Source organism: Corvus cornix, chromosome 11 (assembly GCF_000738735.6).
Source record: "Corvus cornix cornix isolate S_Up_H32 chromosome 11, ASM73873v5, whole genome shotgun sequence".
Classification (NCBI taxonomy): domain Eukaryota; kingdom Metazoa; phylum Chordata; class Aves; order Passeriformes; family Corvidae; genus Corvus; species Corvus cornix.
In genome coordinates, this window is record NC_046341.1 from 9437350 (window position 1) to 9452442 (window position 15093).

At 41.6% G+C, this 15093-nt stretch overlaps 2 protein-coding genes across 2 annotated transcripts in view; one reads left to right on the forward strand and one right to left on the reverse strand.

Annotated features, from left to right (window-relative positions):
• Window positions 1–12547, reverse strand: part of DUS2 (dihydrouridine synthase 2) — a 35331-nt gene extending 22784 nt beyond the window's left edge. The window contains exons 1-13 of the mRNA XM_039558333.1: window positions 12465–12547; window positions 11991–12130; window positions 11041–11086; window positions 10145–10236; window positions 9160–9203; window positions 8404–8464; window positions 7106–7153; window positions 6400–6465; window positions 4726–4796; window positions 4244–4330; window positions 3965–4133; window positions 2897–3018; window positions 102–245 (exon numbers count right to left, since the gene is read on the reverse strand). Coding sequence (XP_039414267.1) covers window positions 102–245; window positions 2897–3018; window positions 3965–4133; window positions 4244–4330; window positions 4726–4796; window positions 6400–6465; window positions 7106–7153; window positions 8404–8464; window positions 9160–9203; window positions 10145–10236; window positions 11041–11086; window positions 11991–12113 — 1073 coding nt within the window. The 5' untranslated portion in view covers window positions 12114–12130; window positions 12465–12547. The remainder of the gene's footprint in view (window positions 1–101; window positions 246–2896; window positions 3019–3964; window positions 4134–4243; window positions 4331–4725; window positions 4797–6399; window positions 6466–7105; window positions 7154–8403; window positions 8465–9159; window positions 9204–10144; window positions 10237–11040; window positions 11087–11990; window positions 12131–12464) is intronic.
• Window positions 12159–14855, forward strand: DDX28 (DEAD-box helicase 28). The gene is given in 5 exon segments (XM_010396720.2): window positions 12159–12188; window positions 12191–12218; window positions 12221–12273; window positions 12275–12331; window positions 12333–14855. Coding segments are annotated over 5 exon segments (2037 nt in total). The 3' UTR covers window positions 14202–14855.
• The last annotated feature ends 238 nt before the right edge of the window (window positions 14856–15093 follow it).

Here is a 15093-nt window from a genome sequence, read left to right on the forward strand (position 1 = left end):
CTGTTTTGCAAATCATTTTCAAAAAATTACTAGGACACTGTCAACCTCACATTTATTATTCAGAGACGCAAGATAGTGAAAAACTTGATTTGCATGCTTACTTGTCAAATCTAACAGCCATTTTTATTACATCTGGATCTTCCATTTGGTCATCTTCATCTTGTGTCTTGCTTTCTAAAGACGTTTTCTTTGCTTCAAAAATAGCTGTTGTTTCTTCATAGAAGTCACCCATTTCAAAGACTTCACTATTCAAACAGAATTCCTTTGTATTAAAGATCAGTTTATAAATTTTTGTATCACATTATGACAGAGAAAGTAAGTAGAGAAATCAGTTGCGTTTATGGTATATGTTAAGAGGACAGAGAATGAACTGGAAGCGTGGCTATATTCTGCACAGTGACATATTGTTTCTCTTTCAATTCTAACCAGACATTGTTGAGCTACAAGTAGAAAAAGAACGTTCTGATTTCCAGCACTACATATGCAATTTGTAGCTTGGAAGTCCAGGCAGAATCAGTCAGAAATACAGGTACTGCAATGTTCAAAGTATTAGCTCATTTAATAACTTGCAGCTGGATGAGTCAGCAAACGAACATCTCAGAGTGCATCAGTTCCACAAAGGCAATAAGAACCAAAAGTAGGAAATAGATTCTTCTTCTAATTATAGTAATTAAAAATACTATAAGCAATGAACACTATAGCATCCAAACCCCTCAAAATCTCAGATTTTCTGACTTCAGAGTATTATTCACAAGCACAGATAATGAGTTGCTGCAACCAGGATTTTAGTCGAAGGCAAAAACCTCAGATCCTTTTAAATTTCAGATCCATGGCAGGCTGGATCTACTTTGAAGAACTGAGACTATTGGTTTTCTGCAGATGATAATGGCAATTAAACCTGCAGCATAAAATAAACTTTCACTTTCTGTTATGAGGATGCTGGTTGATATGGGGCTGTTCAATGACAAAATGAATTCTGCCCACTAAGCCATCTCCAACGTTCCAAGCAAAAAAGCAATGAAGCTGAACAATACTAACTTACGCTTCTAAGGGAAGGCAATTCATTAGGTACTGCTATGTAAATGTTTTGTGGAAAGAGCAGCAGGCCATTCTGCATTCAGCACTGAGGTTGAAGCTCAAATGGCTGTAACCTGTTCTCACCACCAGGAGACAGCAGAATTATGCACCATTTTTATCTGAAGATAAACTGGTGCCTTTTAAAAAACTGAATGTTCCTCAGTTATCTGGACATGAAACAGGTTGTTCAGAACAGGGGTTAAAAGACCAAGTTTGCTGGCAGAAAGCAGTTTCATAAATTTTCAAATGGCACTGTCTGTCCCCCTCTCCTGCACACACATTGCTTTAGCCCATTTTAATGTTGGTATTGCATCACAGGTACAAAAACTGAGAAAATTCGATTTTGGAAGCCCCTAAAGAACTGTCAGGCATAGCACACAAGCCCCAAAGTTTTACACTAGATCTGTATCCAGTGTTTACATGTATGAACTGTGACACCTCTAATTACCTGTGTAAAACTCTTACTTTACAATATTTATTTACATATTATGCTTTACTGTTCATGCAGCAGAAAACACCACCATCCTTTTGGCTAAGACTTAACTGAAGTTGCAAAAGACTGTTTTAGTTTCAATCTATACTATATCTTTTTTCTTAAACTTGAAATCTATAATCAAAATAGATAGTCTGATACTATACTAAAATGTGTTAATTTCTTTAAATTGCCAAAGTGAAAAGTAACTTGCAAAGTTTAAATGTTTTTCATGGATTCCACTGCTCCTTTAAGAATAATGAAGCCTAGCTGCCTTTATATATGCAATACAAATTCCCTTCATTGTCCTGTAATGTAATGTAATAATCATGGACAGAAGTATTTATAGCAAGCCCAAACTGGTAAAAGGCAATAAACTGGCAAAGGGATTGCAGGCATTTCCATTCATTTTGAACATGAACAGAATGCTGATTAGGGTTTGCTAGAAACCATTAAATTATTTTGCAAAGTATTTCACACTTTCAACATTTCTATCCATTTTTATACATATTAGATATCAAACAGTTTCAGACTTTTTATAAAAACAAGGAGACTCTTCCCCTCCCTTCCACCAGGAGGACAATTATAACACACAACATGGATATGACACATACAAGCTCAGAACTTTATTTTGTTCCGTTTGGGATGGGTCCAAACCTGAATTCCCCTAATTCCGTGCAAACTCTTTAATCACCTGCCTATTTTATGGTTTCTCTTAAATTTTTCCTTCTTCCATTTCTGTCTCTCCCACTGAGAAATTTCATCCAGTCTGTTTCAGATGTGTGGGATGACAAGATTTTTTAAAACTACTATATTTCCTTAGAAGATTGCCGTCATCAGGATATTTCAGGTATGAAAAGCAGAACAAAAAAATACATTTAAGTACCATGCAACCACACAACCCTGATACATGGTTTTGAGTTTGTAAGTGTTCATTTTAAAACAAATATGTTGCAAATATTCCAGTAACATTAAAAACCCCACATGCAAGAGAGAGAGGTAAATCAAATAAATATCCTTGGAAGAAGACAAGTTCCATAAAATTTCAGACAAGCTGAAATTTTTCTTAATCACTTCATGCAAACAAATGCCTGTCACTCAGTGAAGCACCACTCAAATTAGTGTGCTGAATATAGAGAGTGTTAGGGTTCAAGATTTATCATCTGAGCGTGAAGGAAACCTGGAAAAGGTTACTATGTTATTTCACATCTCCTTATCTGGATTTTTTTGGGGTTGTTTCTGGGGTTTTTGCAACTTGTGATGTTGTGAAATGCCAGGCAGTGCTAGACAGAGAAGTGGTGTGCCAGCTTGGCAGAGTACAATACCTTTTCTGAAGTCCATGCTTACCAGAGCTCCTGTGTGGACTGTGCAGCATGCAGCTTCTTACCCTGAGTAGTTTCCAGCTGTTCTCTTAACATCTGACACAGACAGTATTTAGTGTTGGTGTAGTGATTATCATATCTCACTGCCTGATGGAAAGAGACAATTTAAAAACACACCAAACAAATATTTCTTACATACTGTGTATGGTCTCTTGATGACTTTCAAAATCATTTTTGAAAGGCAAACCACAGTGGTTTCCTCAATAACATATTCAACACTACCCATGAATGTGACTATAATCTGATTATTTTGGCATGACTTCATGAACTAAAGTTCAACTGACTCATACTTCTGAAGAAAGAGTTGACCAGTTTACATCACTGACTAGCAATGCACTGGTATTTTAGTAAGTAACTGGTTAATAGCAAGCTCAAATTAAAACAAAAAAATTTTGAACTGATGACATGATCAAAGTTACAGATTTCTGACTAATTTCCTATTACATCACTAAAATGTTCTCTTTTGAATAATGGATAAAACTTTGTATGTTAGATGACTTGGCTAATGGAGCTACAGGACTACAGTACTGCATTACTTTATTGGCAAATCATTCCCTTTGCTTCCCTGCTGTGAATACTTCTTGACATTATTTGTGAAAAGTAATTAATGGCTAAAAATGAATCTAGGAGCAACAGAGAATTTAATATTCTCTCACTTTTCTGTTCAATATTGTATATTCAATACTGTATACTGTACATAATATTCTGTTCAATTTGTACAACTGTGACTTCAAAAGAGTTGGACTACATATTTTTAAATTTCTTGACATTTTTAGAAAGCCTTGTAAGCCTCATAAATGTTCCCAAGAAACTAGGCCTAAAAAGCATGTCTTCTGAATTCTGATTTCTGAGTATTTTTTTTCTGAACAAAATCAGAGGAAGCGGTGGTTGATTGCAAGACTCATGTCACCGTCACTATGTTAAAATATCCCCAGAACCAAGCCTTTGAAATGGAGTTAAGATGCTTCAGTAAAATTTGGATTAACAACTTTAAATCATGTTAATTACAAGTAAGATCTTAAATAAACCATACATATTTGATGTAATCTTGCATGACATCCTTCAAGGGGCAAAACCCCTCTTTTCTGAAGATAGAGGGGTTCCACATGGCAGCACGAGCAATCATGACTGATGAGGCAGCTGTTGCTTTCTGGAAGGTCTCAATGTCTGCATATTCTTTGATGAAGTCATGAGATCCTCCACTAAAAATTAACAACACAAATGTAACTAATTGTGGTTCTTCTTCCTGCACTTGCAAATCTTAAGTTAGGTACAGGCATCTGATCATAATGAGCTAATTAGTCCAACTTACTTTGCTATTACTGGAATGGAGACTGCTTCAGATATGGCCTTGATCACATCACAGTGGACAGGGTGCTGAGGCCTCTCCTCCTTCTTCCTTTCCAACAAACAAGAAAAAAAGAAAAAAAAAGACAAGACCAAAGATTTCCTGTGGAATTTATAGGTCTCTAAATCACAGCAGACATGACAGAAGGATTATTGGGATATACTTGCTTCAGCTTATTTATTTTATATATTTAATTTTTCAGGTATAAAGTATGCAAGATAATTTTAGTTCTACTTGGTCTTTGAGGACAAATATTTAGGAAAAGAGCAGCAAGCAGTTCCATTCCCTAAATACTGGCTTGATTTTCTAGAACAGCAATTCAGTTAACAGTTGACATCAGAACCACATATGACATTTAGAGTATAGAGGATACTGATATCAGTCATATACTGTGCTCCATTCATCAACAGACTAAAAAAAATCTTTTTTGCCTAAAATCAATTTACCTTCCATGGACTGCAATGGCAGCAATGCCAGTTTTTTCTATTCTCTTCACCAGATTCACAGTATCCTCAACCTGAGGGATAAGACAGACTGACATGATTTTAATTCAAAGCAAAACTATCATGTGACCATGTGATTCGTGTGTTTCATCAATAAAGCCCAACACATATAATCATTTAATATATATTTCAATTAAAGAACTACATGCTATGGCAAAAATAAAGATCCATTTTCAATGCTTCCTTGAAACTATAGTCTACAAACTTTCTCAAAACAGGTAACATAATACTCTGGAGCAGGAGAATATTTTCCAACAGGTTTTCAGACTGTCAATTGAAAATGATTGGAACACTTGATTAGCAACTCCTCTCTAATGACTACTCTGTAAATTGTAATTAAAATGCTTTCCAGTAAGAGGATGCCTTCTGAAATCAACATAACATGCAATCACACAACTATAAATATACCTCTCAGATGTGTCTTGAAAATGTTAACCAGCATCTAAAAAATTCTAAGGACATTCATACATGCCCAGTGAATCAAAAGGCCCAGTATATCTTCAAAGAGGTGAGATGCTCTTAAAAGGCAGAAACAAAATTGACACACTGCAGCATTAGCCTGTCTCATGCAGCTTTAGGGAAAGGGAGAATGAAAAAAAGGGAAGGTGAATTTTTCTTTCAAAAGCTGGAGGAATATCTGTGGCTCATCCCAAACATACTAGATTCAGTCTGAAAACTGCAACATGTCCCAGCTGGCAGGGACGCAGAAACAGAAGCTCACCTGCTGTTCTGATGGATTACATTATGCAAAACCAGCTTGAAACAAAAAGGAAGAGGCTCTAGGATTGTTGTAGAAAATAAAAAGGAAAGGTACCAGTTCTCTGATTTAATACACCAGAACGAAAATGATCTTAGACTGGGTTACTGATTCTTTTCACACAAGCTCCATTTGTTTATCCCAACACATAAATGACTTTTGAACAAAGCTGGCTCAGGAACAGCTCATCCATCTACTAAAATACCTCCTTAGGTCATATGCAATCACAGTATCTAGGCAGGTAATTAAATACCCAATTGCAAAATAATCAGTCTTTAAAAGAGAAGGCCCATCATCTCTTGGAAGTATAAGAGTATGTAGAGAATTGATCTGCAAAAAAAAAAGCAGTAAGGAAGCTACATCAGCTGTAAAAAAAGTCTGGAGAAAGATCCTGAAAAAGACAGACCCTGTAACTTCACTGGCTATTCTAAATGCGAGAACAGGAAAACAGTTTGGAAGAAAAATCAGTCTGAAAGAAAAGAAAACGATCATCTATTGGCAACCCCATGTGAAAAACAGGAATTAACAGCATCTACTGACTGCTCAAGGGGGTGGTGTCCTACACCTTTTTGTACCTCTATGACATAAAAATGGCTTAGTTGAGAAATTTAGAGGATAAAAGCCTCTGTAGCCTTGCATATCATGGAATCTGACAAGCCCACAACCACAGCCTCTGTGCACCTGCAGGTCAGATAACCCTTTAGGCCGGGACAGCATCCCAAACAGAAATTGTAGATCCAAGTGCTATTTCACAGCAAGAGGCCTACAATGGCACCATACCAGAAGACCACATATTCTAACTGACAGTAAATCAGAGAAATAACAGCTGAACACTTCGGCACAATGATTTACGTTCTTACTGAGGGCAAAATGCGGATTTTGCAGGTAACTGGTTTACAAATTCCTTTAACAAGGGTGGTCAATATCTGGAAAAAGAAAAAAAGACAAAAACCTGATCACAACAGTGACATTACTAAAACTCTCCTCCTTCCTCTCTTGAAGATAAATTAATAAATCAATAAAATTATTATATTTTATTAATAAATTAATACAGAATAATGTAACACTATTTACTATTCCTCTATAAAGAGTCTTACACGCTAGACAGACACATGCAATCTGCAACTGAATATACAATTTTATCCAGTAGATACACAAACCTGTCTCTAGTCTAAGACATTTTTACTTCCACTTCTTTGTTGCTTTCAACTGGATTTTTTAGAGAGCAATTAACTGCTGCTGGAGTTTCAACACTGCTTTTAATATGAGTCGACCAGTGAACTCTGATAATTTCAAATTACATGTATAGACACATAAAACTTGCAAATACAGCACCACACTGAAAGTTTTAAAACTGAAAAGAAGGCAGTAATTTTACAGTCCACACAATGGCAAGGAGAACAAAATCAGGAATATTTATTTATAACCTTGATTCCAGTGTCCTAAACTGAGTATTCCACTCTAGCTATTACAAATTTGTCATCTATACAACTCGTTCCTGCTGCCAGTAGAGCGCAATGCACAATTCTTTCCAATGCAACTCAAACCCCACCAGGTGATACTTACAGACTCTATTTTGTCAGGATCAGACAGCAGCGCTGCTCCCATACCTCCCTGGGAAAATAGACAGAAGCTTTTATGCACTAGGCAAACATATTTTTCAACTCAACCATTTTGCCTAAAAGCAGACCACAACAAAAGCATAATGTTATATTAAGGAAAAAATGGCAAAATTTAAAATACAGGAGCATTAGTGAACACTTCGGTGCTACATTCCCTAGACCTGTACAAGAATAATTAAGCAGTAATTCAGAGCATCAGTTTGCTCTCATTACTTTATGGAGCAGACAGGGTTTCAAAAAGCTATTTTTAGCAAATACAATCATGCAGTTTCCCCTCATTAAGTGACAGCTCAACAGATTTATTGTTTTAACATTACACACTACATTTGAGGTTTTTATGTCAGTAGTTTCTGTCCATACACTACATAAAAAAAAAAGACTAAGACAAATTAAGTGCCTGTAATGAACAGAAATAATGAACATTTAACATAATTATGAACAATTTAGTATTTTGGCTACTCTTCCCGTACTATTTCATCTGCAGAGGCCAACAACTTTTTTGTACAAACTTTTTTGACCCAGAACTATTGTGGGAGAATAACCATTCACCAGCAGTTGAACATTTGATCTTTCACCCTAGTATAAGATGGATATTTTGATGTTTTGTTCTTAATTATGGTTCTGTGGAGCATTTGACATCAAAACAGAGCACCATAGTCTGATTTATTGATCCTTTATCTCTACACCAAGTGGCTTAACAGTCCTAACAACCAGTTTGAATGCTCTGTTTTAGCCACAGATACAGGACTAATTTAGAGCTGCGTGTGCTTTACTACAAAAAAAAATTAAAATCAGGTTTTAATTGATCCATTGTCCTCCCATTTAAAACTGACAAATAATTGAATTCAGCATTACTAAGTTGTGACTGTTTTTTGCCATCTATTTGCTCAGACGACAAATTGTGATTTCAATTCTTATTAAGGCTAGGCAGAACTTATTTTACTCACCCAACAAATTATTGACCTCAGAAAAACATTAAAAACCCTAAAAAAATACTTCATTTTACCTAGCCTTTAAGAATTTAATTATCTAACAGCCTATGTTATTTTACTGTATTAGGGCTGTGACACTTTCTAGAGTGTTCTGCTTATTACAAAAAATTAAGTTCAATTTTTCTCTGGATCAAAATTTTACTGCTTCAATTTGAAAACCATTCAGTGTATTGAATGGAGTGTGAGTATTCCACACTCCATACCTTCAAGACAGAAAAGGCTCATTTAAGAGTAATCAAAATCCACTTGCCTTAGTAGAATATTCTTTTGGGCATCCCATGTTGATATCAATACCAGCCACATCACTCTCTCTGAAAGAGAAGGAAAAAATGAAACTATTTTTTAGCCTATTAGAACAAGAATCAAGAACCAGATATCCTTCCAGGTAATTTGTTCCATCATCTTTAAGGCTTAAATGAGAGCTTAAGGTAAAGTTTATTTGAACTTCAGAATTTTTAGCTTCTCACTTATTTAAGTTAAATATATAAATCTTAATGGTGGTCTGAAGAGCACTCTGTCCACAGGTTTCAATAACCAGTGCTGTGCAGAAGCTGCAAATACTCATCTTAAATACCTTATATATACTTAATCATATATAAAGCACATCCACCACTAAATTCACCACAATCACTACAGCAAGTCCTATTGAAATTTCCATCTATTTAAATGGAGCCTTTAAATCACCTTTTTGAGAGCCACTTTTCATTTCTGCACAATGCATTATTGGAGTCTTTAAACCACAAACAGTAAGAAACATTTTCAGTTGTATTGGTCTTGCAGCTGTGCAATACCCAGGAAAATTCATACTGGAGAGATCAAGGACACACTTGCACTAGCAAAAAGCCATCAATCCCAGAACAGAATTTATGCAGCTGAATTTTCCTGGTTCTATCAAGAGCTACCTTGATCCCCTTAATCATAAAAAACTGTCTTCTACAATAATTCCTCTGTACAAAAAACCCCAGACAAATCCATGGTGGGATGGGGGTGAGAGCAGATGACTTACACAAGCTTAGCTACTGCCAGGGCTCTTTCAGCATCTGCTGAACCCTGTTGGTAAAAGAAGAGGATTTATAATTACAAAATATCATTGAATTAATAAAAAGAAAGGTGCTTACTTGCACATGTGTACAACTGTATTTGTTCTGAACATTTAGTACAGACAGGGACCCACTCAGGGACACACTGGATACTTAACACATTCACCTAAAGCATGTATTGGAGTCAGACACTGGATGATAAAAGCTGTCACAAAAAAGGATCCACAGAGGTCTGTCTGCCCTCTTTACCTACAGCAATATCAAATGTGCTTAGCCCCTCAGCAACAGATACTTTAATGTTCTTAAGAAGCTCCACTAATAACAATTTTACAGCCTCTACAAGCAACCTATTTCAGGGCTACATTACCACCAAAAAAGGTCTTCTCAATATCTAATGCAGTCCATTCATGCTTCTCCCTTCCTCCAAGCCCATTGTCTCTTGCCCTACACAGAGTGGTCTCTAAGAGCAAATTACTGTCTTTTTCTCTTCAGCAGAGAGGGAATCTTTAATCCATTTGTGCAATGCTAAGGCACACATTAATCCTCTCTTATCTATACTAAACAATGCCATTTCTTTCAGTCTTTCCAGTGAGACTGTTTACAGGACAGTGCAAAACTTCAACATGTGATCAGACATCACCACAATTTATTTCTGGCATCCACAAGTTCGGAAATATATCTGAGATACCTATTAAAAAGCAAGCTGTTGTCAGAGAGCACAGAGTTCATGTTAATCACCTCTTCTGAAAACACATGTAGGAGAGCTTACAATAGCATCTTGATTTGTACCAATAGCTTAGAAATTCTGCAGCACATTTCATGTGAAGCTTTACCTGCCCCTGAAACACCAAGAAATTGACAGTCTGGAATACAGAGAGCTGCTTTAGACTGACATCAACATGTCACCAGCATACCACATCTGTGTTGTTAGAAGAGTACTTTGTTTCTTACCATTTGGAAGATTACATGTTGCCTCTCCCTTTCACAAGTTCTGAAAACAACTCTTTCATTAGGTGCAACGAAGTCCACTGTTTCAAGTACTTCTGTATCAAATGAGAAACAGATAAAACTGATGAAAATTCTATAGAGATGTAAAAATTTTAAAAGCCATATGACTATGTAATTTATATATAAATGAAATGCTATTGAAGTCTTCCATGAACAGCAGAGCTAATGGCACCCTACCTGTCCCTGCAGTACATTTCTGACATACTGCCGTTTCCCTTCCACAGTGCTCCCTAATGACCCTGCAGCCTTTTCCTTGGACATCGCCACCAAGACAAGCCCAGTGATGACTCACCAGAATGAACGGTACTATTTTTGGGAAGGGGCAGGAGGAGAGAGGAGATTTGTAGTGAACTTCTGTTTCCCAGCAGGGACACTACAAACGTCACTCAGACAGGGCCAGGTCTCAAAGACATCTTTTTAAGAACTTGCAGGGACAATCATGTTATTCCAAGTCCAGCCCATGGACTTCAAGTTAGTAAATGAACGACAAACAGTGAGATTTTGCATGTGTTGCTTCCTTATTGCAGTAGACTAAAAGGTGTGTATACTATCATGTCACAAACAGCTAACATTTAAAAAGACTCATGATTGGAAACTATTTCTCTGAAGCATTTTTGTAGCAATTATAGTGATGTATCAATTATAGTGTAGTACATATAATCTCACTAAATTGTGTCTAGGGACTTACAGTAAGCTTTTGAAGTGCTACCTTAGACCTGTCTGCTGCACTATAGTTTCAAACTTTCAGTTTGTTTGGATTGCAGTAGAGACAATTACTTTTTTTCTTAACTAGAAAAGAGACTGCTTACAGGTATTATCAAAAGAAATGCCATACTTACCATTTATAACCCTCTTACACTGCAGCATCTTTATGTCAATCAGCTCCTGAGTAGAAAGGATAAAAAAATCTCAGTGAGTTGAATTGTTTCAGCCAGTCAGCTCTAAACAGTTGCCCATTTTATTAAATAATTATCTAGAGAGACCAATTTCTCTGAGCAACCTGTTCCAGTACCTCAGCACCCTCTGGTTAAAGAACTACTTAATAACACCTAATCTAAAGCTCTCCTCTCTTTAGTTTAAAACCGTTTCCCCTTGTCCTATCACTATCTGTCCTTGTAAAAAGTTCCTCTCCCTCGCTTTTTAAAAGTCCCCTTTAAGTACTGGAAGGGCTCAACAAAGTCTCCTCAGAGCCTTCTCTTCTCTGGAGAACAATCACAACTCTCTCAGCCTGTGGTTGTAGGAGAGGAGCTCCAGCACTCTGATCATCACTGTGGCTCCTCTGGATCCACTCTAACGGGTCCACATATTTCTTGCGCTGAGGACCCCAGACCTCAATTTCAGTCAGCTTTAAAAAAAGTGGTTAAGAAACAAGGACAGCAGTGCTGTGAGTAAAAATATATATGGAGGCACAGGAGAACTAACCAGATGAGACATGAGGTCAGTCCACAAAGTTCCTTCAAAGTTCTGACTGTACTAAAAAAAAAAAAAAATACAAAAGAAAAATACTAACCCCCCCACCCCAAATGCAAAGAAAAGTACAACTTGAAAAAATTGTTATGGTGTTTTGTTTAAACTACTTGAAGTTGCTGAACAGCCTTAAAATATGGATTTGCAGTAACTTGAGAACTGCTTGGAGAAATGCCCTAAGACATAGAGATTCTCCTTTCCTCATTTTTAATGGAAAATTATGTGTAAAAAGAACAAGTCATACAGTGAAAAAATTCCATTTGCACTTTTCTTAATAATAATGTTATCAGATAAAGCCACCTCATCTGCTCATCCTCCATACCTCACAGTACACGATATCGGCACCATAGTCCAGAGCAAGCAGACGCATTGGTAGTGTTCCCACTCGCACCATTGGAGCCAGGATCTTCTTTCCTCTAAAAGACAGCGGTGTGTTCACCGTCATTCCTGTTGCTGTACCACCTGAAAGAGAAACCCCGGGAGGACTGCCATGGAGTGTCATTTCCTACCGGAAAACACAGACGTGTCCTTTGCCAGAAAGGGGCGGTGGGTGCCCGCCAGGTGTGACAGGGCTCGCCCGGCAGCGGGGGTCGGGCTCGCCCAGCCGTGAGGGAGCCGAGCGGCGCCGGGGGATCTCCGCGCCACACCGGCTCCTTCCCCGCGGGAGGGGTCCCGGGCCGTCCCTGCCAGAGCCCCTCAGGCCCGCGTCTCCTCCCGCGATCGCGGCGCGGGGACAACTCTCAGCCGGCAGCGGAAAAAGGCGAAAGAAGAGACCGGCACCGCCCGCGACACTCACCGTCCTCGCGCGGCTCCGCAGCGGCTCCGCGAGGCGGGGAGAACCGGGGCCAGCGCCTCTTTCAGGCGTCATCGGGCAGCGCCGCCGCCCCACGTGAGAGCCGCGATGGCGCTGGGCCGCGCCGGGCCGGCGCTCGCCCTCCCGCTGCTGCTGCCGCGGCGGCCGGCGGGCAGCGGGACAGCGGCGGCGGGGAGCCCGCAGCCCCTCGGGGCCGTGGTGCGCATCCCCTGGGCCCTGCGGCTGCGCCTGCAGCGGGGCGTGCAGCGCCGGCGGCGCGGGGAGGGGGAGGCGGCGGCGCCGCGTCCTGGGAAGCTGCTGCTGCGGAGCCGACGGCCGGAGCTGAGCCAGCCCCGCTGGCAGACGGTGGGGCGCTGGGAGCAGCCGCCGCTGGTGTCGGCGGGCTGGAAGCACCGGAAGGCGTACGGGGATTACTTCCAGCTGGAGCCCTCGCAGGAGGCGGCTCCTGCCCTGCAGGCGCCGCCGGCTGAGGCGGGACAGGGCCCGACCTTCGCCGAGCTGGGGCTGCAGCCGGCGCTGCTGGCCGGCCTGGAGCGGCTCTCCATCGGCCGGCCCACGGCCGTGCAGCGCCTCGCCATCCCCGCGCTGCGCCGCGGCCGCAGCGCCCTGTGCGCCGCCGAGACGGGCAGCGGGAAGACGCTGGCGTACCTGCTGCCGCTGCTGGAGCGCCTGCTCGGCCGCCCCGAGGCAGCGGCGGAGGCGGCGGGGCCGGCGGCGCCCCGCGGGCTGGTGGTGCTGCCGTCGCGGGAGCTGGCGGCCCAGGTGGGCGCGGTGGCGGCGGCGCTGTGCGCGCCCGCGGGGCTGGCGGTGCGCGGCCTCACGGGCGGCGGGGCCGCGGGCGGGCTGCGGAGGCAGCTGCGGGCGCCGCCGCCGGGCCCCGCCGTACTGCTGGGCACCCCCGGCGCGCTGCGGGAGGCGCTGCGGCGGCGCTTCCTGGCCCTCGAGAGGCTGCGCTGGATGGTGCTGGACGAGGCGGACTCGCTGATGGACGAGTCCTTCACGGAGCTGCTGGAAGAGATCCTGGCACACGCGCCCCTTGCCGCCGGCGCTCCCGGGCCAGCCGGTCCCGACGAGGAGAGGACGCAGGTGGTGGTGGTCGGAGCCACGTTCCCCGTGGGGCTCAGCGAGACGCTGGCGAAGTTCACTGACGTGGGCCGGTTTGTCACCCTCGGCACCCAGAGCCTGCACTGCCTGCCGCCTCACGTCCAGCAGAAGTTTGTCCGCCTCAAAGGCCAGGACAAGCTGCCCGAACTGCTGCAGCTGCTCAAGGAGCGCCCATCATCTGGCGGGGCTGTTCTCATCTTCTGCAACAGTGCCAGTACTGTCAACTGGCTGGGCTATATCATGGACGACCACAAAATCAAGCACCTGAGGCTGCAGGGACAGATGTCGGCAGCTGCTAGAGCTGGCATCTTTGCCTCTTTCCAGAAGGATGATGTGTCTGTCCTTGTCTGCACTGACCTTGCCTCACGGGGGCTGGACACCAGCAATGTGCAGCTAGTGGTCAACTATGACTTCCCAGACACCCTGCAGGACTACCTGCACCGCGCAGGGAGAGTTGGCCGGGTTGGGAGCAAGGCGCGTGGAGCTGTGGTTAGTTTTGTCACCCATCGGTGGGATGTGGACCTGGTACGGAAAATAGAGACTGCAGCCCGGAAAAGGACAGGTCTCCCAGGAATGGACTCCTCTATTAATAAGCCTTCACCTAAAGGAGGTTGATTCAGGTCGCCAGGCATTCCCTGGTAGGGGCTTACCTTGAGGTCATTAAAGCAGAGCAAATGAGCTGCTGTGTGTAAAGCAGACTGAAAGAGAGTTGAGTTTCAGAACCAGGTGATCAGGTTAACTTTGTGTACTGTTCTGGAAGCTGCAGTATTCATTCCCACAGCCATCACAACATGTGGCTTTCCCAAAGGAAACTAGTAAGTGAGTAACAGACTGCATTTGGAGAATATTGAAGAACTACTTCATCAGTTGATTTGGATTACTTATTTTGAGACTTATAACTTAAATTCAAATCAAAATGAAGGTATGTCTGTATGAAACACAGCTCTGTTGCATTTCACTGCTGCCCACCATCAGCTAACATTCATTATTAAAACTTAAAAATTGCTACTGTGGCAGGAAAAAAAGCCTGACCAGTTACAGACACACGTAGAGAGACTAAAGGACGAAGGATACTTGATTTTCTTGTGATGTAGCTGTTCACTTGGAGAATTCTAGACCAGATACCTGTAAAGTTCAGTGGGAACGAGAAGGCACAATAATGCTTGAGGCTCTTTCAAGGCCTTAATTTGTTATTTTATGGTTACCTTTCACTGAGAAATGGGATCTTGCTCCTTCATTCTATAGTAAATAAAATTTTAAAAGCCTAAAGTGTTTCCTGCACATTTTTTTCTGCATACTGTAGTGACATGTCCAGTTTCTGAACTGATTGTAAAAAACCCAGAAAAACCCAATATACTGAAAGATGTCTTCTGTTAAGTGAAAGAAGTGTGTTGACTCACAGCTTCTAATGACTCTCATGTAACAGAGTGAGTGCAGGATTTCTTTTGAATGTTGTGCCATTGTCCTATTTTGCTTCAAAAAGTTTGTATCCATGGTAAATAATCAC